Consider the following 24,731-nt stretch of genomic DNA (forward strand, 5'->3'; position numbering starts at 1 on the left):
ACATGGTTTACTTTTAAAGAAGACGCGTGACGTTGCCAGTGGGCTCGTCTCACATTAGGTGTTTTGGCCGTCATCTGCTTGGATACTTTGACACCAGCAGTTGGGAGCAAGAGAGGGATCTGACTCACCAGCAGCTCACGCTGACTGAATAACACTAACTTGTGACTCATGAAGTTGCCCTGTCTGAAAACACACCCTGTTTTAATGAGCAGTACTGGAGTTGAGGGGGGATGAGGGGGATGGCATCCCTCCTGGAATAAAAACGGTCAAAATCTTCCCCCCTGTAAAACTGCCATCCCTCCTTTCCATCCCTTATGTCATTTCATCAATGAATGTGGTTTTACTGCTATTTCAACATTTAGAGTCATCACCAGAAAAATAACACCAGAAAAATAACTTATTTGACAATTTTCACCTGTTTCAAGTAAATTTTCACTTGAAATAAGTAGGAAAATCTGCCAGTGGGCCGCTCGGTGGCGCAGTGGGTTAAGCAGCGGCTCATATACTGAGGCTACAGTCCTCCTCCTGCAGCGGTCGCGGGTTCGAATCCAGCCCGCACACCTTTGCTGCGTGTCTTCCCCGTTCTCTCTCTACCCCTTTCCAGTCTGCGTCTCAATAAAGGGCCACTAGAGCCCAAAAAAAAAAAAAAAAAGAAAAAAAAAAAATCTGCCAGTGGGACAAGATTTATCTTCTCATTACAAGCAAAAAAATCTTGTTCCACTGGCAGATTTTTCTACTTATCTCAAGTGAAAATCTACTTGAAACAGGTGAAAATTGTTGTTTTTTCCAGTGATGAGTCTTGTTTTAAGTGTAATGAGATTTTTTTTACTAAAATGAGACATTTTAACTAGAAATAAGACAAATATTCTTGTTAAGATTTTGAGTTTTTGCAGTGATCCATTTTACTTATCCTGTGAAGGACAGAGTCATATTGATAAGTTCAGAAAACTGTTTCCTGCAGTATTTCTGCAGGTGTTTTGGTCACTGCTATTATTTGTAATATATTATATTATTTGTATTCAGCACAAATTATCTGTCCCCATATGATAAAACCCACCATCCCCCTTGATTTTTTTCTACAACTCGAGTACTGTTAACGCCTATTAGGACCAAAATTCACAACATATATCACAGTGTACCGAGGAAGTTTGAAACTAACTAATGTCATCTAAAAAGATGTAGGGTCTAAAAAAAGGATCCTGATCCAAGAGGTTGATGATCAAACTGCCCTTGCAGGGAGCTGGTTAGCGCTACGACCAATCGTGTATTCAGGGCGACGGAAACAAGTCAACGGTAGAGAGAGTTGTGTAGAAGAGGGTGATGGAGCAAGACAGACGGCAGTGATATTAAAATGATTGTCTTTGTATACAGAATTTGACAACAATCGGTGTGCTCAAACACTAATATCTGTAATATCTGCAGCCCAGCCGCCTACAGTTAGGCAGATATACATAACCACGTTCAGATTACTTCTTGAATAGCTTACTTTATCGTCAGAGCAAGTTGGCCAGACGCCTCTTACCATTCGTAAATGAGATGGGTCTCATCCACCTCAATCCCCAAGACCTTGGTGTTCAACATGTCTCACCACTTGGACCTAGGGCTGGCCGATATGGACCAAAAGTCATATCTCGATATTTTCTAGCTGAATGGCGATACTCGATATATATCGATATTTTTTCTGTGCCATAATTGGGGTTTCCCCCAAAGTATTATAGCATAGCATCTCTAATAGCTTCATTTTTTTCTGAGGCAAACCCTTAAAAAAACAGTCAGTTTTAATACAAAGCCTTGTGCCAAATGTCACACAGGTTCCTTTATTAACAGAGGTCTGCACAATATCAAAATGTATAAAACAAATGAAATAAAAATAAACTGCCTGCATATATAGAATAAAAATGCTTCTTGAATAAAATAAAACAAATATCCCTTTCCTGCATAACAATTAAATGAAAATACACTGTGCAATTAATGCAATGTAGACAGTAACAGGCAGACTTTCCCACTGAAGCTGACAGTTGTGCAAATAACAAAACATTTGTGCAAATCTCAAATAAAACATTCAAGTCAATTTGTCACAAAATAAGCTATATCAAAATCCTAAAAAAAAAAAATACATTTTTGGATGGAAAAAAAAAAATACATTTTTTTTTTAAATCGATATAAACGATATCGTCTCGTACCATATCGCATTTGAAAATATATCGATATATATATTAAAATCTCGATATATCGCCCAGCCCTACTTGGACCTGCTGATTATCAGCTGACATTGGCCACTTTGAATCTCACTTCAGTGGCGGATGGCAAGTTGCAAGGTATAAAGTCCAACTTTGTTCTCCTCTTTCACTCCCTGTAAATCCTTCATCAGGGCGATTTACAGGGAGACAACCACCCGAGGGTTTTCACCAAGTCTCATTTAGCTGCCAGTGAGATAACTGGTAAATCAAACTTTTACCCCAGGGCTGTTACCAAAACAGTAAATGCATCTGAATGATGAGTGCCATCTTCTGTTCAATTCTTGAAGATAAAAACTGTCGATGCCAAAGCTGATTCAGACCGCCGCTATTCCTCAGCTTCAGCCGTCCAGGCTATTTACTTCCAGATTATGTTGCCACTTTGTTGTCAGCCTGTTCAATCAGCCAGGAGACTCTCTGTACATGAAAAGACTGATTCCGTTGGCTCCCCATGACTTTTCAGCATAGTTATTGAGCTCCAGCGGATGTTAGCAAGGCATGCCTGCAAAGCAAATTTTAAATTTGCTAGCGGTACCTCTATATTTCTCAGCTAACATCCAGCAAGGGACGGGAAAGATTACTGGCCTCAAAAAGTGAATCCATTTCTAGTAGAACCTGACGTCTGAGCCGTGAGTAAAGACCTAACAGAACATAATCGTTGTTATTTTAAACATGATGTGGCTGGATGTGCTGTTAATTGTACTGACAGACAGCCTGCGTGGGTGTGGATGGGACCAGGATGAACTGAAAAGTTGCATTATGGGAAATGTAAAAATTAGCCGTTTCTGACTTATCCTCATACAATGGAGACACAAAATCTAATCTTTTTGATGCTTCATTTCCTTTCTGTAGTTTAATATCATTGGAAAGCTCAATTAAAGTCAGTTTAGGATGAATAAATCTGAACTTTCCAAATACAAATAACTTTGCGATGCAGTACTTTTCGGTTGTAATGTTGTGGGTTCTTCCACCATGCCTTGTTTCTTTTAGTGCTTATATAAACTTGTTTCTTGTAAATGTTGACCCTGTCCTGCCTAGAACATAGATCCTGGTTCTCGTGTCTCTTTCTGTTTCTTGTTCTTATTTCCTCCTGGTCTCTATCTCACAAAGGAACCCATTGTTTGCGACAGCCTTTCAATTTGGTGGAAATTGAAAGCAGGTGTGGCTCTGCTGTTTCATCTCGGAGGGGGGGGGGGTCAGGACTTTCCCCATTCTGCGGCTCGGTACTTCTGCTTAACTCATGCAGACTGTCATCCAGACTTTTGCCTGCTTTTTGGTGCTTTTTTTTTTTGCTGCATGACTCACTTGATCCACACATCCACCTCATCCATCAGCCCGGTAGCCAGTCGTGCAGAAAATCACTCATTTTAACACATAATGTGTGTAGTAAAAGTGTTTTAGTTTGTTTTTAGAAGTTTGTCAAAGCATATAATTCCTTTGCTGATTATTGAATGGAAAAAAAAAACCTTTTCAACTCAAAGACAACATTAATTTAATCCCTAACTGACTATCCTTGGTAATCATTATTGTGCACTAGAGGGAAATGACTGAGCAATTCATGGCCTGCAGGATTTACATTTTAAATTGCATCATCAGGCAAAATGATACTGTACATCTTTATTCCAACATTCCTCACTCCCAGTTCATGCAGAAAGAGTTCCCTCTTACTGAACTATAACTGGAACCATATGTGGAATTTTGCATTAGAAAACGTTTGTTTCTCATACTCATGGGAGTGAAGATGGATGTGTGTATGTTTGCGCTCATGTTCATGTGTGGTTTTCTGCATCTGGGATTTAGTTCCAGTCATAGCGGCCCAAAAGGTTGCCGGCTCAAACCCAATCTCGAGGCTGCAATAATAAAACTCTATATGGAGACTTTTCTCTCTTGACACTGTACAGTAGTAATGTTTGACATTACAATGCATTTCTTTCACCTAGCAAAGACCCCCGGCCCCCCCGACCGCAATTTTGCAAAGACTCATGCTTTTAACTGCACCAGATTGGGAAAACTGCAGGACAGATGGGAATGCTGAACATAACATGAACTCTGAAGATTTACAGACGAGGGAAAAATCTTGTTGTAATCATTGTCGGTCTATGCCTGTGTAGTTTCAATTTTTATAGGCTAACATTAAGGAGCTATAACTTAAATCATAGACCCTGTGAGATCACCCATAGGTTTATGAAGATTTGAAGGTTTTTTATGTGTTTGGGGTTTTTTTAGACCTAGAGTGTTTTCCATCTTGACAAGAAGTGACTCCACCCAACCCCGGTTTGTCTAAAAATGGCTGAATGGGCAGAATGAACAAACCTGGCCCGTTGGAAAGCTTCTGAAAGGAGGTGGACTGCCAGAGTCAAAGTGAGGACTGCCAGACCTACCGTGGCCATCTGTCACCAGCCGCATGGCCCAGGCCAGCCGCAGTCCGGCTAGAACCGGGCAGGGGTCAGCCTGCAGCCCGTTGGCCGCCTTCGTCGCTGGGCTAAGGTCTGAAATCAGCCTAAAGCGACCCATCTTCACCCAGGACTCCTCCATATCAATCCAGAGCTGTTCACGGTGGTCTGTTAGTACCATTACCAGTGGAAAAAAGTCATGTTATCTTTAAAAAAACAAGCAGTAATTATACTCTTTGAGCTCTCACAGCTCTCACGTCAAGCTCACTGAATATGCTAAGTAGCTAAAGTGATGACAGCTAGTTGCCAAGGATGCAAAATACACACTGCAAAAACTAAAAATCTTAACAAGAATATTTGTCTTATTTCTAGTTAAAATGTCTCATTTTTAGTCAAAAAAATCTAAAATCTAAAAAATTACATTTAAAACAAGACTCATCACTGGAAAAAACAACAATTGTCACCTGTTTCAAGTAGATTTTTTTGCTTGTAATGAGAAGATAAATCTTGTCCCACTGGCAGATTTTTCTACTTATTTCAAGTGAAAATGTACTTGAAACAGGTGAAAATTGTCAAATAAAGTATTTTTCTCATAATGACTCTTGTTTTAAGTGTTTTTTGACTAAAAATTAGACATTTTAACTAGAAATAAGACAAATATTCCTGGTAAGATTTTGAGTTTTTGCAGTGCATATTTGGAGACAAAAAAAACATTTAGTTGTATCAGGCTGTAAATATGCTTCTTTCTGCTGCAAAACTGGACATTTTAACATTTGAACTCCAGAGTCAGTGGGGATTGACAGACTTTTGGACTCTGCCCCTAGTGGCCTTTGAGGGAACTGTACATGATGTCAGTTTAGCAAGTCGGCTGCAGCTTCTTGGCTAATTTTTTGCCTCATTGGTTACAGATTTTAAGACTGTGTCATTTCCGATACTCAGGTATTTGCTCTCAAGCACAGACAAAGTCATTTTTGGCATCACATACTGTATCCCTTATGATGATAACGTTTTTCTCTTCTATACATCATTATTCCCATGACAGAACTCATTTTTGTTCATCTCTGAGCAGAAGGGCAGATCAGTGCCTTTGGCAGCGTCGTCCTCCCTGCGTCTCACACCCCTCCTCCCCCGACATGTTGGCTGTAAGTGGGGTCGCGGTCGAGGTAGTCTAGTGATGCTTTTCATTAGCTAAGTGCAACTGAGGGAGAAGAGCAGCAAAGCTTTGATTTAGTGGGCCCCTCTCTGCAGGCCCATGCACACAAAAAACACCTACTCTCCTCATCCTCCATCCTTAGCTCTTAGACTGCTCACTCTATCCCTTTAACTCCTCTTTTTTTCCTCAGTCTACATCCATTCCCCCTCACTTTCTCTCTAAGCCTCTTTTCTTTCTACATGACTCCCCTTTCCATTTTCTCTCACCAGCACCTCCTGGGAGTCTTCTTCCAACACAGCAACAGAGGAACAGAGGACAGGGCTGAGGATTTTTTGCTGCTGCTCAGAACCGCAGACACAGTAAAAGACAGAAAAAAAAAGTTGTTGAAAAAGGACCATTACTTTGATGTTGGGACTCATTTTGTTTTTAATCTAGATCGAGGGTCGGCAACCCGCGGCTCTAGAGCCGCATGCGGCTCTTTAGCGGCGCCCTAGTGGCTCCCTGGAGCTTTTTCAAAAATGTTTGACCTTTTTTTTCCTTTTTTCTTTTTTTTCTCTTTTTATTCCCTTTTTTCTCTTTTTTTTCTTTTTTTCTTTTTTCCATCTTTTTTTCTTCTTTTTTTCCTTTTTTTCTCCTTTCTTCTTCCTTTTTCCTTTCCTTTTTGATCTCGACATTTCGACTTTTTTCTCGAAATTTTGACTTTTTTCTCGACATTTTGCCTTTTTTCTCGACGTTTCGACTTTTTCTCGAATTTTTTACTTTTTTCTCGACATTTTGACTTTTTTCTCGAAGTGCATAATGAAAAAAAAATCTTCCCCCAGTTATAACTAATATAGATACTGTACATACAGCATGTGTTGCCTTCATTCTAAGGCTTATACAAGACTTTTCATTTTTTGCGGCTCCAGGCATATTTGTTTTTTGTGTTTTTGGTTCAATACCGCTCTTTCAACATTTTGGGTTGCCGACCGCTGATCTAGATCATTTAACTTGTATATTGTCAGTTAGAAAGTCATCTCAAGGCACTTTACACAGAGAGCACTGAGTCTCCCAATGAGAGCAAGCAAGAGGTGACAGTGGAGAGGGAAAAAAGGTCTTAGGAGAACCAGACTTTGTTGTCTACATGCCTATAAAGAGACCCTAACTATGAGCTTTATCAAAAAGAAGAACTCTAGAAACCACAAGTAAGCCAAGTGCTCCATTTGGATAATATTGAACTGTACTGTAGGATCATTAAGATGAGAGGCAGCTATGGCCTAAAGTTTAAATGTGATCATGAATTTAACAGGAAGCCAATGAAGGGAGGCAATGAATGGAAAAATAAGATCTCCCCTGCCCACCCTCACCAGAAATCTTACTGTAGGATTGTGGAATGTGGACAAGGAATTGCAGCAGTCTAAACTTGAAGTGATAGTAAAAAATGATTAACTTAGGAGGACATGCATACTCTACTTGCATATTTATGACTGTATATTCATCTCTCTTTCTTGGCATATGGCAGATGGGTATCCTCCCCGAGTCTGGTTCTGGAGGTTTTTTAACCCTTTCCTTGGACTTTTTCCTCCTGTCCATCCTGAGCAGGCATTCACTTCAGTGCAATGTGTTGGCTGCTTTAGCTAGGCAGTTGTTTCTTTTAATTGGCATTACAATACATAGGCTACATACATTTGAATTTTGGACTCAGTTGGAATTAACTGGATTATACATTGGAATGAATTGGATCATGAACTGGATAATGCATTTTCTTTTGTTGTTAATTATTCTTAAGCTTTGAAATTACTTTATTGTGAAGTAGTTCAAGTAAACAAGTAAATTGAAATCAATTGAACTGTGTGATGTAATCTTCAATCCTGGCCAAATATAACTGTAAGATTCCTTACAGCATAATTAGATGCCTAAGTAATACCTTTCATAGTCCATTTTTGACATGTTCAGGTCCATAAATGACAACCTTAGTCTGACTTTCATAGCAGGAAAGTTATCCAGGGCTATATCTCATTAATAGATGTTTGTAGTCAATTGCAAGCTTCACAGATAGGTATAGGTGAGTATCATCTGCATAGCAATTATTGTTTATGCAGTGCTGCCTAATAATATTACTATATGTAAGCATAAATGGAGTGAAAAGTAATGGCCCAAGAACAGAACCCTAACTTTTATGTGTAAGGAAGACCCCTCATTTTCATGTACAGTACAAACTGGATAAATATGACTTAAACCAGGTTGATGTGTATCCTTTACTCCAAATAGAATGACTAAACCTTTGTAAAAGAAAACCCAGTCCTAAACTATGTGATCTGACTCATGACTAGAACTATTCAGACAAATAATATCTTTCTAAATGGTAAATTAAGGAAATTGCAACAGGTTTTTCAAGAAGTTTAGAAACGACAGGGAGAGGTGATCTCTGTCTATAATGAGCTAGCACTCCCAAATCAAGACCAGTTTATGTAGCGGTTTAATTACAACGGCATTGTAAACCCAAGGCACATAGTTTGTCAATAACGATATACTGATCACATCCAAAATACATAAATGTTATAAAGGGGAAAACCTCCAAGAGAGAGGTCAAATTTAACTGACATGAGTTGTGTTGCTTTGTAAGTCTTTTGAGCATCTCTGAATGTTTACGCTGCCATGAACTTTACCATTTTGAAAGTTTTAAAAGGTATTTCATGTTTCAACAAGGTGACCAACAAAATCCTTATAACTTCTTTTATCCTTTTATATTCTTTTTCTTTCAAATTCAAACTCATCTTGAGGCAGACCTCTACAAGTTACATGATAGAATCAGTCGTGGATGATTAAGAAACTGTTAGTCAATCAGCTGTCTGATTACATGCCCATAATTGTTACCTTACTGTGAGTAATATATTTACTCTCTAGAAAAGAAAAGAAATAACAGCCAGAAAGGGTCATTTCCATCATTTTTCTCAAAGCTGATTACCTGCGATTTAAGCTGCTGGGGAGATTTCTTCTTATTTTGGAAAAAACATTGAATTCCAGATGCTAAATGGCAGACATCCAAAAGCCATTTGCTCTCCTCTTGTCTCACTGCAGGCCTGACTTCCCTTTTATACATGTACATCTGTGCAAACTCGCTCTTGTATGTTTTTTTTCCCCTCTCTTTTTTCAACACGGCCTCATCCATCATTGTGTGACAGAGCACGTTGACCCCAGTTGCCGTGGCAGCCAGGTAACCATGGCACCTGACTGTGACACAACTGCCTGCATGTGATTGGTTCATCTGACGGCTTTCTGCCAGGTCATCTTTAACATCAGGGCTGGCACCAAGGTGCTTTAAATGCTATTTATAAACCTGGCAAGGCTTACGCTGCAAAAAGTGTCCACCTGAACAAGTTGGTCGTCTACACAGTTAGATATGTGACTCAATGACTCAACGTCAGGGAATACCTGTGTGATCTTGGCAAACTAATACTTTTCAAGTCATTTCCACTGTTTTTGTCCCTATTTGTATTCTGTCTGACTTTCTCCCTTAAGTTGACAGTTAAGTCAGTTCTCCAATAACCACAATGGATACAAGTCAGGTCAGATTACAGCCTTCACTTTAATCAGAGCGTCTGTGGATGAAACACCCACAGTCTGCCTGTTTATAAACCTGAGCTGCGGTTCAGTACATCAACAACCTGACAGAGTAAAAAGATCACTCATGAGATGGATGACAGAGAATTATTTGCAATTCTTGTTGCATAATGTTTTCTTTGAAGCCGTCTGCGCTATTGAACAGCGCCCACGAGCTGGGCCACGATTCTTCGCTGGTGCTTCTAGGGAGCGTGTTGCGGTGTGACAAAAGCCATTAGGATTCAGGGAGATGAGGGATCGAAAATGCTGAGAAGTACACTTCTGGAAAAGCTTTGAGCCAAAATGACTGCAGAACATGGAGACGAGAAAAGGCATAGGGCAAAAAAAAGATTCAGAAGCAACCAGAAAAGGAGCTTAAAGATGATGCAGTGAAGGATTAGAAGTGGACAAACCTGTGAGGTCATCCGTGAGTTTTGTGAGACACTTGTCACTCAAACATGTCTGACTCTGGGCTGACCAATGGGGAAGCATCCGCCCACTGCGGGATGTTTGTGTCAAAATGATTCAATAAAAAAAAAAAGACTTCAATCAAAAAAAAAATCACTTCAAATCGAAAAGAAATATTTTAAATCCCAAAAAGTGTTCAAATGCAATTTTTTGGGTCTCAAATATTTTTTTTGCATTCAAACACTTTTTTTCTTTGATTGAAAAAGTTATTTTTTATTGAAGTGATTTTTTTTTTCATTGAAAATATTTTTTTCTTTTTGAAGCAACTTCTTTTTTGATTAAATGATAAAAACACACATGTCCTACCCATAATATGGCCCAAACAAAAAACACTACTTCAAAAAAGTTGCTTCAAACAAAAAAAATGAACTTCTATCAAGAAAACATTTCCAATCAAAGAAAAACAGTGTTCAAATGCATTTTTTTTAGTCTAAAATATTTTTTTGCATTCAAACACTTTTTTCCTTTGATTGAAATCATTTTTTTTTATTGAAGTGATTTTTTTTATATTGAAAATATATTTTTTGATTGAAACAATCTTTTTTTGATTGAATAATTAAGACACAAATCTACCTCCATAGCTTTGAAAGTGGTTTTGCTAAATGTCTTATCTATGACAACCTTTTTTTTTTTTTTTTACCACATCAATAACATTTTATGAAGCAAAAAAATTAAAATAATAATGAGAGGTGTGGACCTGGTGGCTGGTTTAGCTAATGACTAGCCTTCAATCACTTCCTCAGTTTTGCGCTATTGACTTTTGATCTTTAAAAATAATGACACAGATGACAATAATTTATATTTCAAAGGAAAAAATGATTTTGAGCTTTGTGCTGTTAATTCTACCAAAAGACTGCTGGGCTAACCAGGCTTTGGCTAAACACGGTTATCATTTGTGATTTCATCACTGAAAAGCCTGATCCTGTTGCAAATGGCGGAGCTGATCATTCTGGCCTGAGAAAAACCAAAACCCGCTCTAATCTCACGGGTTACTGCTCTGACAGAACACAAACTACCAATGGAAACCTACCAATTTCCTCCTTCATCTATAGATGCTGCATTTGCATTTGCATATGTGCTTCAAGGGATTACAGAGGTGCTAATGTACACATGTGAAATTGCTGTGCTGCAACTTTCTGCCTCATACTGCAGGTTTTACAAGCTAAAAATACATCTGAATTAAAATGGCAAAAGTTCAAATGCATGCACCTTGAAATAAGTAATCCCCGCTCCCAACATGTACATATACAGTACATACTGACTGAAGATCCTACAGTGAAACTTTGGTGAAACCATATTAGTCAGTCACTGGGTAATTGTATATCCTTCAGCATCAATATTGGTTATGCAGACTTGTGATCTGCATCTCATTTGGAAAAGACTTTTGTCAGGGTTGGTACTGGAGCGAGCTGTTGTAATACATTGATGAAGAGAGTTGAGTGTCATGTGGAGACAAGAATAAATGGGCTACTGATTTATGGCTCTACTATCTACTATTACTACTATTCTATTTAATCTGAATAGGCTCCAGCAGACAACCGTGACCCTGAATGGGATTAAAGTGGGTATAAAAAGTGGATGAATGGATATTTTAATTGACCATCTTTTGCTTTTTGGTCATATTTAGGCAACGAGACATATTGTTTAGGATTCTGAAAGCCTCATGGTTTGAGTTACAACAGGCCCTTTGACGTCTACCTTCTTCAACAGGCTTCTCCATGGTTTCCTTGGTCTCCTTGGTTCTAAAGTTCCCACCTAGACTATTCAAGATTCAAGATTCAAGACAACTTTATTCATCCCTTGAAGGGCAATTTGATTTGGCAGCTTGTGCCCAAACACACACATATCACATTCAATAGAACACAGAGAGAAAGTTGGCAGCTGTGTGCAAAAATCTGCAATTTGTTGCATTAAAAAGTGCTGATACCAATAAATTAATTAATTAAAAAAACAGTCTATACAAACACCGGATGATATCATTCCTAGAAGGTACACAGTACCTAAATGCACATACCAAACAAATTCATAAGTATAAATTTAATAGCTGGACAGCAGAGGGGATAAAAGACTTGGAAAAGTGATTACCCTTACAAGCAGGTTGGGCATAACGACGTCCTGAAGGCAGCAGTGAAAATACTTTTCTAAGACATGCCCAGAAGTACCCAAGACTATGACTTTGGTTTCATGACGTGATTGTTGAGTGACTTCTACTGACAACTCTGACACTAACGAGGAACCTGTAAATTGAAACGTCACACCCCAGAAGCGTTTCCAGCCTTAATTTGTATCGTGGAACGTTACTGTTGAACTAAAGCTTCAATTGGGCCTTAAACACAAAAAAAGTACTACCGGTACTTTCTTTGAACACCTCTAGGAGAAACATCCGAGTAGGCGTTAAGAAAAAGGACCTTGCATTGTCAGATTCTAGACGACGGACGTTTGATTTATTTCAATTTTTCTTGAGTGCTCATTGGATCCGTTGAATGAAATGCATTTGTTTTAATTATTCCCAGAGGGACTTTCAAGGTGATTGCTGGAACAAGGTGTCCATAAAGTGCTAGTTTCAATACGGAGAGCTCAGATTTACAGTCTAGCGGAGCCAAACCCAGAGCGGCCCAGCTGCACAAATACAGCGAGGAAATGGCATCATTATTGTGCCTCACCAAAGAGGCTGATCAGACAGAGGGATGCTGGGAAACAAAGAACACAGCAGAGGAGGGCGCTTGTCCTTCAGTGATACGAGCGGAAATGAAATGAGGAGAGATTTTGGATAACTTTTTGTTCTTTAATAAATTAGGCTAAACAAATCCAGACAGCCTCGTAGAACCACATGCAGTCAATTCATATTAAATTTTTAATTAGAGTTAAGGTTTCTTTTAAATTTCAAACTAGTGAAGCAGCTGGGTGTTTGCACTTCTGACATTAAACTAATCAAACTAACACTTAGTAATGTGCAGCTGGTTGGAGGGGAGGTCACGATTCTTTGGAAGTGTTGGAAATGTTCCTGCAAATCCGGAGTAAATTGGATAAATCATGGGATTGAGTTTGGAAATGTCTCTGCTCTTGTTTCTCCTTAAAACAAGAGCACAGTGCACCTTCATCATCATTTAGATGTCAAAATCCTGGATTTCTCTGCATGTCTACGCTTGGGTTTTGCTGCAGCTTACAGAGCTGTTGTGTCCTCAGGCGGTTCAGCAATAAGGGCAACGCACCTCCAAAAGACAGCCGCATACCAGCTTGGTGCAGAGAAATACACCTCCACGCAATGCTGCACAAATGCACGCAGGCAGGTATCGTTCCTGGACGTTGGGGGGGCTGGTGGCCGCAGTGAGGCTTTTTATATTACTGGCCATAGACCTCGGAGAGTGAACTCAGCCCTGATCCTTCTTCCTTCTCCTTCTCTCTGCAGCCCGACGAGCTGGAGGGCGTCCACACACACCACTTCAAGCTAAAGCCCTTCAAGAAGGCCAAGAGTTGCGATATATGCAAGCAGGCAATCACCAAGGAGGGCCTCATCTGTAAAGGTGAGTTTCTTGGACGAGGTTGACGTTGTTCCAGGATGCATGGGACTAAGTTCAGGGAGGGAAGAAGTCGTATTTCTAAAAAACGAAACAGTCACTTTCTCAAGAAAGTGAAAATATCATCAATAATTGCCATTGAAAAATGGAAATCAGCTGAACCATCATCTTCAAGGGAAAATGTATCAATCAATCAATCAAATTTTATTTGTACACCTTTCATCCAGGTACATGAAATACAAAGTGCTTTGATATTTTGACTGACAAATAAGCATAATAAAAACAAAAATAAAAACTGGGAGACCAATGCACACTGACATACAATATAGTTAATTAAAATGAAATAATGATAAAGGTTCAAGAATTAAGGCTAAAAATTAATCAGTCCACAACAATAAAATATAATAATAAAAACATTACAAGAAATGTAGTCAGAATAAGATTGTGTTTAATTGTCTGGTTAAATTTAATCAAAGAAAACAACGTGTAACTCACAATAATGTTCAATAAAGAAAGTAAGAGCATCTCCACACACAGTGTGAGAGAAAAATGCAAGTTAATTAGTTTAACAACTGCTTAGCCTTCAGTAAACCACTTATTAGAAGGATGAGATGACAACAATGTTTAATTTATTATAAGATGATATGAAACTGAAGCAAAGTGGTCTGATGAGTCCAGATTTACCCCTGTTTCAACGTGACAAGAGGATCAGGTTAAGAATATTGATATGATGGACCCATCATGTAGATGTAGTGGTAACCATGGAAACCTGCGGTGGCAGGAACATGATTTGGGGTAACTTTGGTTGGTCAGATCTAGCTTCAGGAATACAACATGTGGATAAATGTCATCTGGCAACTTGAATGCACTGGATGACTAGTGTATAGACTTAAATAGATGTATTTTTCCATGCCCTGATGGCACGGGACGTCCATCTCTTTCACACCTGGACTGGCCACAGAGTCCAGATCTTAACCCCGGGGAGAATCTGATCATCAGGACGACACCACAGGCTAGAGATGAACTTGGTGCTTGACAGCAGCTATTCTCCTTTGACATTGTAAACTGGCAGCAGGGGGCTTCCCTTATTACTGAACCCATGATGTGAATATGTGCTGGACTATAAAAAATGTATTCAGAGAATTTAGAATTTCTTTAATAATCAAATGCATCTTTTTCCATTTGGTTTTGGTCCAAGTCCGTTACAGTTTTCTATTTAAGCCCGCCTGCGTCTGCGATTATACCGGTTTCTCTCCCTCCTTCCCTCCACTTCTGCTCCTTTTACCCCACAACCCACTCACATGGCTTTTGGTTCTAATTTTAGAAGAACGGTAGGTTTTTATTGCAGGTCCAAGAACCGTCCTGGGGAAATGAACATCAGAAGTCTCCTGGGCCGCCTCAGTTTTCCTCTGTTTTTATATTCTTTTATCCCACCATCTCTCTTTACATTATTTTTACCCAGTCTCTCTCTGTGTTGGGTTTTTGAACTGCAGTACAAAGGCAGCAGCTTTAGCCGGGGCCAGGAAGCCCAGCAGTGGAAGAGCGGGCTTGTGTCGGGCTTTGGCCGAGGATTTTCATGTTTAAAATTAGCATGCTGCTGCATTAGCCTAGATAAGATGGAAACGAGAGAAAAAGGGGGATGAAAGCCGGGGGGAAGGGGGGTGAGGGAGCCAGGCAGGAGAGCAAGAAATTGGGGTAGAGGATTGACATGGAGAAACAAAAGAAGAGGAAGGTGCAGAGCAGAACGCAGGGAAAATTACCTTTCCTCTAATCTTCTGTCCGTTCACAGAGTAGACCGACCCTGAATCAAAACTCCCAAACTACCGGCGTAAACGAGTTAATCAGCAGAAACAGGAACGTTCACTAATCATGAGGCTCAAATAGTATTTTCTGGGGTGATGTCCACCCAACAAACGGATATCTGAACATTTGGGTCCAGCCCTAATGTTCAGACCTTTCGTGGCAAGTTGCTTATTTTTATTGGAAAATGCACTTTTTTTTTTGTGATCAAATGTTTTTATTTTTTTTTCATGATTTTCTTATCAAAGGTGGCATCCACAATAATTTTAAACAAGCATTAACACATTCTCAGCCCCTTCCAAACCCACCACCCCTTGGACCTAAAAAGAAAGAAAAAATAAATAAATAAATAAATAAATTGGTAATGCAGAAAAACAGATACTACAGATAAGATAATAGAACAAAGAACAAAATAAAACAAAGGCAAAAATATAATAATATCAAAAACTGGACAAGGATAGCTGCAAACAAGGTAATCTATGTCAATTTTAAATACATCTTTCGAGTTTGGACTTAATTTTAAAAATGCACTTTTTTTGAAGGAAAAGGGAAATTGAAATTTTTGCTCAAACGTTCCCCTGTTCCCATATTTTACCGGTGTCCTTTTTATGTCGTGTTAGAAGTTGCCTCACAGCCTCACAAGAATGGTTTTCACTACGATGAAAAAACCCTGTTCAAGCAGATGGACCCGAGCACAAGTTATTGGAGGAGTTGATGCTTTTCCAAGCTCTGAAGGAAGACCCAAGCCGTCTCCCTCCGTCTGCTGGACAGGAAATGCTATCGATGGTCAGAAACAAAACAGGAAGCACCGAGGTAAAGATCTGCTGGAACGCCGATGTCACTGTCGGCTACGCTCCGGGGCAGAGGCTTCAAAATCTACTCCGTCAGGCTTGACGAGAGTTTGCAGGAAAAAGGTCAAGCCTGTCCAGAGGAAGTTTTATGTTATGGATTTGATATTGTATCCCGGAGGAGTGAGTTCTGCTGTAAAGCACGGCGGTGGCAGCATCATGCCTCAGTCCTGGGAGAGCCAGTTGCTTGTCCTCTCCGTGTGTGGAGAATCTCTTCACACAAACAGGAACCTCCGTCTGCGAGTGACGACCACTGAAAGCTCACAAACGACTTTCTGAGTCCAGTTGTCCTTTGAAGTAAAGAGCAGCGAGTCACAGTTTTTACCTGTAGAGGACAAAAATAATGCACGAGAGAGAGTAAACCTGCTGCAAATAAAGCCGTTGGAACTCGCATGTGTGATGAATCAATAATCCCTTTGTAGATACATTGATTCACGGATGACGAGGGGTTTATTTATTCTAAGTTTTGGGGTCTGTTTAATCTTAATAAAGTAAACCAACGGGAGTTAACTCAAAAATGTGTCTGGTTTGCACAGCTGCTGTTTCAGCTGCTCAGACTGATATTCATTTTACAAATAATCACCAATCAGCCCTTCAAACATGCTATTATCAAGTCGTCCATTTATCACCCTGATGCCGGTTTACCTTCATTAACCAATGCATGTTTTTCTAAGAGTCTGGTTCTCCTTCAGACCGCCTGGAACATTCCCGAAGCCCCCCCCTCTTCCTCTTCACTCCTTCCTCATTTGTTCTGAGTGCTGGATCACTAGGAGACCACCTAGGTTGACAGGTAGCGGGGGAGCTGAAGGTTGTACCTGCACAAGCATCACAGCAGGGCTGCTTGACGGCTGCAGGTTCACATATCACGTCTAGGTTCTCAGTGGGAGCTCAGCTGTTATTTTACCAATATTATAACACCAAACTTTCATCTTTTGCAAAAATCCTTACAGAGCTGAAGCACAAAGGAAATAAATGACGCTTCCTTTACTTTTCCACTTGGGGGCAGCACCACAGCATATTCGTTGCAAGGACGGAGCCGGCTTTGGTGCAGTTTCATTTTCAGTCCATTCAGCAGAAAATAAAAAAGCAATCTTTAATTCTCTTTACTTAAGAAGGGTAATTCATCTACGAGGCTGACTGCTTCCTGCAGATTTGGTTCATTTTTGGATCTACTCAGATTGAAACATGCAGGGTGTTCCTTACGTCTTCAAGTGGTATTTCCTTTGGTGCAGTATCTGCATTTATACTGTTCAGGAATATTTTCGTATGCGAGCAATTTCTGTTCTCCTTGGTGTAATTAATGTTGCCTCTATGTTTTTCAGCGTGCCGGTTGTCCTGCCATAAGAAATGTGAAGTAAAGGTAAGACACTGCACATCCTTTACCTTTTTATTATCAGATATATGTACAAGTTATGCACTACGAATGCCTGTCTACTGTACGTGCTTGTGCATGCATACCTGCAAATACAGCTCACACTCAACTCCATCCGTGATCCCAGATATTTAGCTCAGATTTCAGCTTTAATACTGGCGTAGGAAAGAAAGGTACTACGCCTCACTCACGTGCATTGAGTTGTTTGCAACAGCAGGTTCTAGTTACGTTAGCCAGCAGGGTTTAGGTAAGAAGAGTTGACTATCTCAGTCTGATTCACACTAAATCATTTCATTTTAGAAGGCTGCCAAAATCTTCTTTTAAGGATATTCAAGGGGATAAATGATTATTCCAATTACTAAATCCTCATTCAAATTGGATCCATGAGGACGACACCATTTTCACATCGTAACTGTGGTGTAAAGACACACTGGACTCTCCGTTTCCTTCGGCCTCTGCTCTGCTATGCATTCGTAATAATCCCACAAAGGTGCACTACTCACTTCCCAGTGTGCACTTCCACAAGGAATCATGGTGTTCTGCAGTCTAAAGACGTCCTTTTCCTCTACTTTGTAGTCAACTTTATAGTCAGCAACGAGACCTTGGCATCTCTGGTCAGTGGCTGCTATTCAGAGCTGAAGAAACAGCAGTTGGAAGTTGTTAGAGTGGGACAAGCACGGTGGTGCTGGCCTCAGCTTCCCCATCACTGCTGGAATTTGAGGATGCTACAGATGTAGGATGCATGAGTGACAAAGTCCATAAAATAGCCTGTCCAACCTGTCCTGCCTGTCTGAACGCTGTCGTCAAAAACCCAGCGATCCATGAATTTCCACCATGAGACCTAGATCTCCCTTTTCCCCAAGTCTCCTAAGCCACATCCTTCAGCTCTTCCAGGACCGCAAAGAATTCCCAGGTCGGCCTCATAGTTTTCTCGAGGTTGGACATGCCCAAAATCCCACTCGAGGGAGATATCCAGCAGGCACCATGGACATCTCCCTGACGCCCAAAACCATCTCATGTAGCTCCTCTTGACATGGAGGGGCAGTGGCTTCACCCCGATGACTCCCAAAGGGCTCCGACCATCACCCTGTCCCAAGGTGGTGCAGAGGCATAACAGCCGTGGAACACAATGTTGTGGTTGTGTAAATAAGGCCACGTTTATATTTCCCCATCTACGTTTTGAAAAATACCATCATTTACACGAACCTGCATAAATACGCTGTTAAGGTGCTATGAGCAGCCAAACCTACAGGGGGCAGTGTAACGAGAAGATAAAGTCATGCTAGCCAATTGGAATCCTGGAAAAAAACATCAACAAATGACACGAGTAACTTCTAGTTACTTCCAAGATGAACGAGAGTCTTTCGTTTGGAGTGACAGAGAAGTGGAGTTACTTTTAAGTGTGACTTTAGAATATAAAACAGGTAAAATACAAGAAAATATTGACGGTGGCCAAAAACAGGTCGCACACATGACGCTGCACTGCAAAAACTCAAAATCTTAACAAGAATATTTGTCTTATTTCTAGTTAAAATGTCTCATTTTTAGTCAAAAAATCTCATTACACTTAAAACAAGAGTCATTACCAGATAAATAACTTATTTGACAATTTTCATCTGTTTCAAGTAAATTTTCACATTTTTCCAGTGATGAGTCTTGTTTTAAGTGTAATGAGATTTTTTTGACTAAAAATGAAACATTTTAACTAGAAATAAGACAAATATTCTTGTTAAGATTTTGAGTTTTTGCAGTGTGGTGACTTTTCTGTGGCATAATGTGACGTTCTGAAGCCTAAATGTCCGTTTCCCTCCATTTACAAGCAAACGTGAAGACGGAGTTTTTGCTAATCTCCACTTTGGCCAGAGTTTTCAGAATTTATGGTTTTTAGTGACTTTGAGCTTTGTTTTCGTGTAAACAAACGGCCAAAACGCAGGAAAACGCCACCGTTTTTGCTACGTGTAAACGGGGCCTAAGGCTCTGGCTTGATGGTTTGTTCCAATTTTTGTTGGATCAAATCTTCAATAACTTCATTAAAGCGACACTACGTAACTTTTCCACCTTAATATAATATTTCCAGAGTCATTGTGATGGTACATCAACTTCCAACAGGTTTAATGACACCTCTGTCATGGTCTGAGGGGTCTGTATCGCCTTCACTGGCACTATGTAACTTTGAGGAGCATGGTAGGAACCCTTCCACACTACTGGTAAAGCACTACCGCTTTTGTCCAAAGGAGTCGCCAAACTCAACAAAAGCTGAAAGTTACGTTGTGCTGCTTTAACAGAAAAATGTAATTATAGAATCATCACTTTTATACTATTTTGAACTCCTGCCTATCACATCCCTCCTGATGTATTTGCAATCAAGCAGTAAAAGAATACAAGATGCATGAGTTTGTAGGTTCTCCAACCTGCAGGGGATTGTACGGTGGCCGAGACCCGCCATTGCTGAAAATAAAAGTAACGCTGCAAACAGAAACAAACGCCGCTGCAAATAAAATAAACGCTGCAAATAGAATAAACCCTGCTGCAAATAAAACAAAAAAACGACGCAAATAAAAAAGCCACAACTGAAGTGAATAACCGGGGACTATTTTTGCCGATGCACCGGTGTTGCACATTAAAAATTACACGTAGCAACGTTGAACACTAACCTTTTCCGTTATTTTCGCGTTCGTTGTTCTTCTTATTCCTCGCTCTTCTTATTTCTTCCTTTTCACTTACGTCCTCTTCGTCTTCTTCTTCTCCTCTCACGTAAAAAACACCGGTGCATCAGCAAAAATAGTCCCCGGTAATTCACTACCGTTGAGGCTTTTTTATTTGCGTTGTTCTTTTTTTTATTTGCAGCGGCATTTCTTTATATTTGCAGCGTTTCTTTTATTTATCTTTGATTGTAATACCTGCAGAGGATGTGCCTGAGGAGAAGGCACTGCAGCAGAACCTTTAGGACACCAGGACTCAGCAAAAGCATTGGAGATAGCTCAACTTCTGCTGCATCGCAATACGACGTGATCTCAAATGTGCATTGGCCAATCAAATGCGTAATGCCCTCATAACTAATTCAGATAACATGACACAGTTGTCATAGGGCTCTTTTAAGAACTGATGCTTGCAGCATTTGTTCTGAACTGGAACTCATGCTGCGTGCCAATGGCGACAGCTAGCCAATATATAGTCACAATTCCTTCACTTATTTGCAAAAAAATCTCTTTACATGGATCAAATTGGTGATATTCTAAACCCCAGGCAGTTCTGAAAACAGAAAGACGTAGGACCTACAGGAGAGGAAATGAAGCCATGCGGTGCACCGTCTCCGCCTCCCCACTTCAAATAACATGTTCCCCATTTTTACCTCCTCAAAATCACACTCACCACATTTGATCCCCGTCTGCAGTGGAAGGGGAAAGAATGCATGGGGAGAGCAAATGAAAAGGAAGGGAGGGGAGGAATGACTGACGGAGCGAAGGGAGGGAAAGAGTAGAAGGGGACGAGGCTACTTTTAGTGGTTTTAGTTGTGACTGGTGGGGAGAAATGTTAAAATGTCTCTCCTCTCCTTTTTTCTCCTCTGCACGTTGCCCTGATTCATATCTCCTCTCCAAGAAAACCATCCGTTCACCCAAATATTACTGTAGGAACAAAAGCTGCATGTTTGCAACGGATCCAAGAAAACAAAAAAAAAAAAAAAAGAAATCTGCCAAATACCCCGAAAACCAGGAAAAGCGATTTGTGGTGGCAGTGTGGGGAATAATCAGGATAGCATCATAGCTCATTCATTCCTCTTGTGACAGACATTGGACAAGAATTTAAATGAGAGAGGAGGACTTTGAGGTTCATGGATGTTCGACGACAAGGTCTCACACTTGATCATTTTAGAAAGCAGCGTGGAGAAACTGTGGATTGAGTTGAAAATGTAAAATGAAATATTCTCAATGAGGACGAGGTGGTCCTAAAACTGGTTTACTTGAGGCCAAACCTCTGTTCAGTGAAATGAAATTCGGTGTGGTCGTGTCTCTCTCGGGGGGCCGAAAACCAGACTCTGTGATGGAAATGGAAGCCAGTGATGCTTTTCCCCAGAGACTCAGCTCTAACCTTGATGAGTACAGTCATCTAAAGCATTTGCACTTCACTAGACATGAAGGTAACTGCTCTGATTTCACTTTTTGTGTGTTCTTTCTCACCCCTTTTTTAATGTTTTTCCTACCTTTTTTTTGATTGAACGATTTTAATAGTTGTGCATTTATCTTATACCATCTTTTTGTTTCATGGCATTAAATTGAGTCAATAGGGACTTTAATGTGGCTGTGATCAGCTGTCTCATCATAGTTTAATGAATATAGTGTTCAGCGTGGTTTATGCTTCTACATCAAGCCAACGACGTGCAGTATATTTGTGGTAGCAGGGGATTCTCCATAGCTAATGTCTGCCATGAAATGTTACATGGTCTTGGATTCACCTGGACCACAAGACATGTAATTAGTCCGCCTGGTGGTATTTGTATTTGTGGTATTTGTCCAACAAGGGGCTACAACAGGCCTGCTAAGCTTCAAAAGCCATTTCCATTGACCGCCATGTTTAATAAGTCCAAATTTGCAGCAGTATTGGTCTCCGACTCTCCGAGTTAGATTTGACATCCATGATAACTGAGCTGAAGAGGAATTTTTATGTATCACATCAGGCTAAATGGCGTAAAGCCACAAAGTCATGCATAGTTAGGGACATGCTTTTGAATGATGACTGACCATGGTTGATAGCTAGTTATTATCATTTTAGCTGCTTATCACTGAGTATTGTCTTGACTTGACCTCCGACCTTGAAGGGTTTGGGGAAGTCTAGTCAAGCAGCCTGAAGCAGATGTCTTCATCTCTGAGTTGAAGGTTAGCTAGAGAATCCCAGTTAGACTGTCTCCTAGCTTGTTGCTGTTTACCTCTCACAGCCGATGGGTCTAGGGTTGCCAACTCCCTGAAAAATAAATAAGGGACACCTCCTTGGCAGGGCCGGCCAACCCGATTGCCTTCACCTTTCCTGGCGTGGTGAACTTTTTAGCCCCCTTTTTTGTGAGTGAAATTATTTTTTAACTATTTGACTGGAACCTGAATTGAATTAGATGCATATTTTTGAATGCCATGAACAGATGGAAAACAAATTATTATCCAGCAATTCACTTTAATACAAAATAAACTGAATAAAATATGTATCTTTCTTAAACAGAAACCTGTTCTGCTTAACTTAAAATTGTATAATGTAAAACAATAAGAAATGAGAACATCCATTCTTTAAAAGTGCACATTTTTAGTGCAATAACAAAAGTGCAAACAGAAAGTCTGTAGAAAAACATATTGTAAACATATTTGTGCCTCAAAGGCCATGACTGTAGGCTACAGTTGTAGAAAAACTGTAAAAAAAAAAAAACTTATGAACTCAACAGTTCAATGGCATTTTCCATTGACATTTTATGACTATTATACAGTATATATTATACAGAATATACTTTAGTTTATAAATATGGGACGATTCAGTTTTTCAAGGGATGGTTGGCGACCCTAGATGGCTTCTCCAGTCAAACTACCTTTTGTAAGGCATCATATCAGAACCCTTCAAAGTTGACTAACTTGCAAAAAGATTGCAGTCTGCTGCGCCTGGCTACTCGTTCCTAGCTCATCAAGGCTTGGTTGACCCTCACAAATCTAGGTGATTCATGGTGACCCCCTGACCGTGGGCCCACAGGAACATAATAGTCCTCACTTCAATTCTGGTAGCACATGTTTCAGATGTCAGTTCAACAACATCCAAAACAAGTGCTGCCGTTTGGTTAGCATGTTCCACATGCTTCCATGCCTTCTAGTTTTGCCCATTTTTGGATTCATGGAGGTTTGGTGGAGTTAGTTCCTGTCCACATGGCACTTAGCTTCAAAAGCACTATTCAGAAAACCCAGACAAAACCTGATTCCCTAACCTTCCTGCTGCTATGTGTGAGGTGCATGAAGGATGTAAACACAAGGAAGCACAGCAGCGCAGTCTTGCTGCTGAGAAGAAGCCACACTGCCCCCTTGTGTTTGGTGGTGTAATTACAGAATGACGCAAACAGCTACGAACAATGTAGGCATCGCCCCATGCATAGGTAATTTGCGTTGTTGCTACAGAGAACCATATATTGTACTTTAGAGAGTAAACGTTATTTGTTTACAGTTTTGAATCATGAAAAGAGTTTAAAAAGTAATTTTATTTAAATTCAATGTGGAAAGAAATCATGAAAATTAGTTAACAATGAGCAAAGTGTGATTGATGATTGATTGATGATTACTTGGACAGCAGTCACCAAAGTCAATGCAGCGTAGTTTGTTGGGGCTAACCTGATTGAGTACCACAGTTTTACATTAATTAGACTTTATCTTTGCCTGTTTTCAGAAAAGAAAATGATGTCATGTGTTTTTCTGAGAATTACGTTCATTTAAATGTTTAAAAAAGCAAGCAGACCATTCTGAGAGGAGATAAAATCACACGCTAAATTATTTCACAACCTTTTCTTACCTCTGTTCATCTGAGAAATCTCAACAAGATAATCTACTTCTGGCATGTCAAAGTGAACGTAATTAACTTTCAAAAATATTTATGGGTAATGTTGTTTATCATCCTGCCAACATGGTTACCATTTCATTATCTTAATTGCTTCGATGTCTAAGATTTGTGGCTAGCTTTTCTTGTTGCAGAAGGTGACAGATTGCATCTTAAACACAGTTTGAAGTTCATTTGACTTGAAAGTAAAAGAAACCGAGGAGCCGTTTTACTTTTTTCCCCAGAAAAGTTTCTCCAATCTTGTTGTCAGTGGAACTAATAGTCTCGTTCTTTTAAACTTTGAAGCGCTGCAACCAAATGTGGTTCAATTATTCCCTTTTAAAGTGTATTAAAATGTCATATCCAATATTTAAAAGACTAATGTCCACAAATATAATGAATGAAGAGAGGCTAATATTAATATAATCCAGCTGCCGCTCATTTTTACATTTTTTTCTTTTTCTGTTGAACTGCAAACATGTCCCTGTGGACGTGTCTTTTGAGCCTTGAGTATGCTCGACATTTATGATCCTGCAGTTCCAAGGAAACAGTATAGGTTTGCTTATTGTCAGTGTTTTGTTTGGGTGGGAGCTTGTTAGGACGGTGGCTGGAATACTGAGCACACACCAGGGGCTCTTTCTCCCACAGCCTCCTCTGTTGCTTTCCTGTATTTCTATAGGAGCAGGAGCATTAACTCTGGGGGATTTTCTGCATTTTCTGGTACTATGTAGTCTGCTATGTGGTCCTGGGTTGTCTTGCAGGAAAACATTCAGTTTTTTGTTAAATTGCAGTATAACGTGGAAGTTCA

General features: G+C 39.9%; 1 protein-coding gene across 1 annotated transcript in view; it reads left to right on the forward strand.

The window, feature by feature from the left end:
- The window catches only part of tns1a (tensin 1a), a 116,449-nt gene that overhangs the window by 17,564 nt on the left and 74,154 nt on the right, over positions 1-24,731 (forward strand). Inside the window, exons 2-3 of the mRNA XM_061716067.1 lie at positions 13,243-13,357; positions 17,322-17,359. Of these exons, the coding sequence (XP_061572051.1) occupies positions 13,243-13,357; positions 17,322-17,359 (153 nt within the window). The remainder of the gene's footprint in view (positions 1-13,242; positions 13,358-17,321; positions 17,360-24,731) is intronic.

This window comes from Cololabis saira, chromosome 24 (genome assembly GCF_033807715.1).
Source record: "Cololabis saira isolate AMF1-May2022 chromosome 24, fColSai1.1, whole genome shotgun sequence".
NCBI lineage: Eukaryota > Metazoa > Chordata > Actinopteri > Beloniformes > Belonidae > Cololabis > Cololabis saira.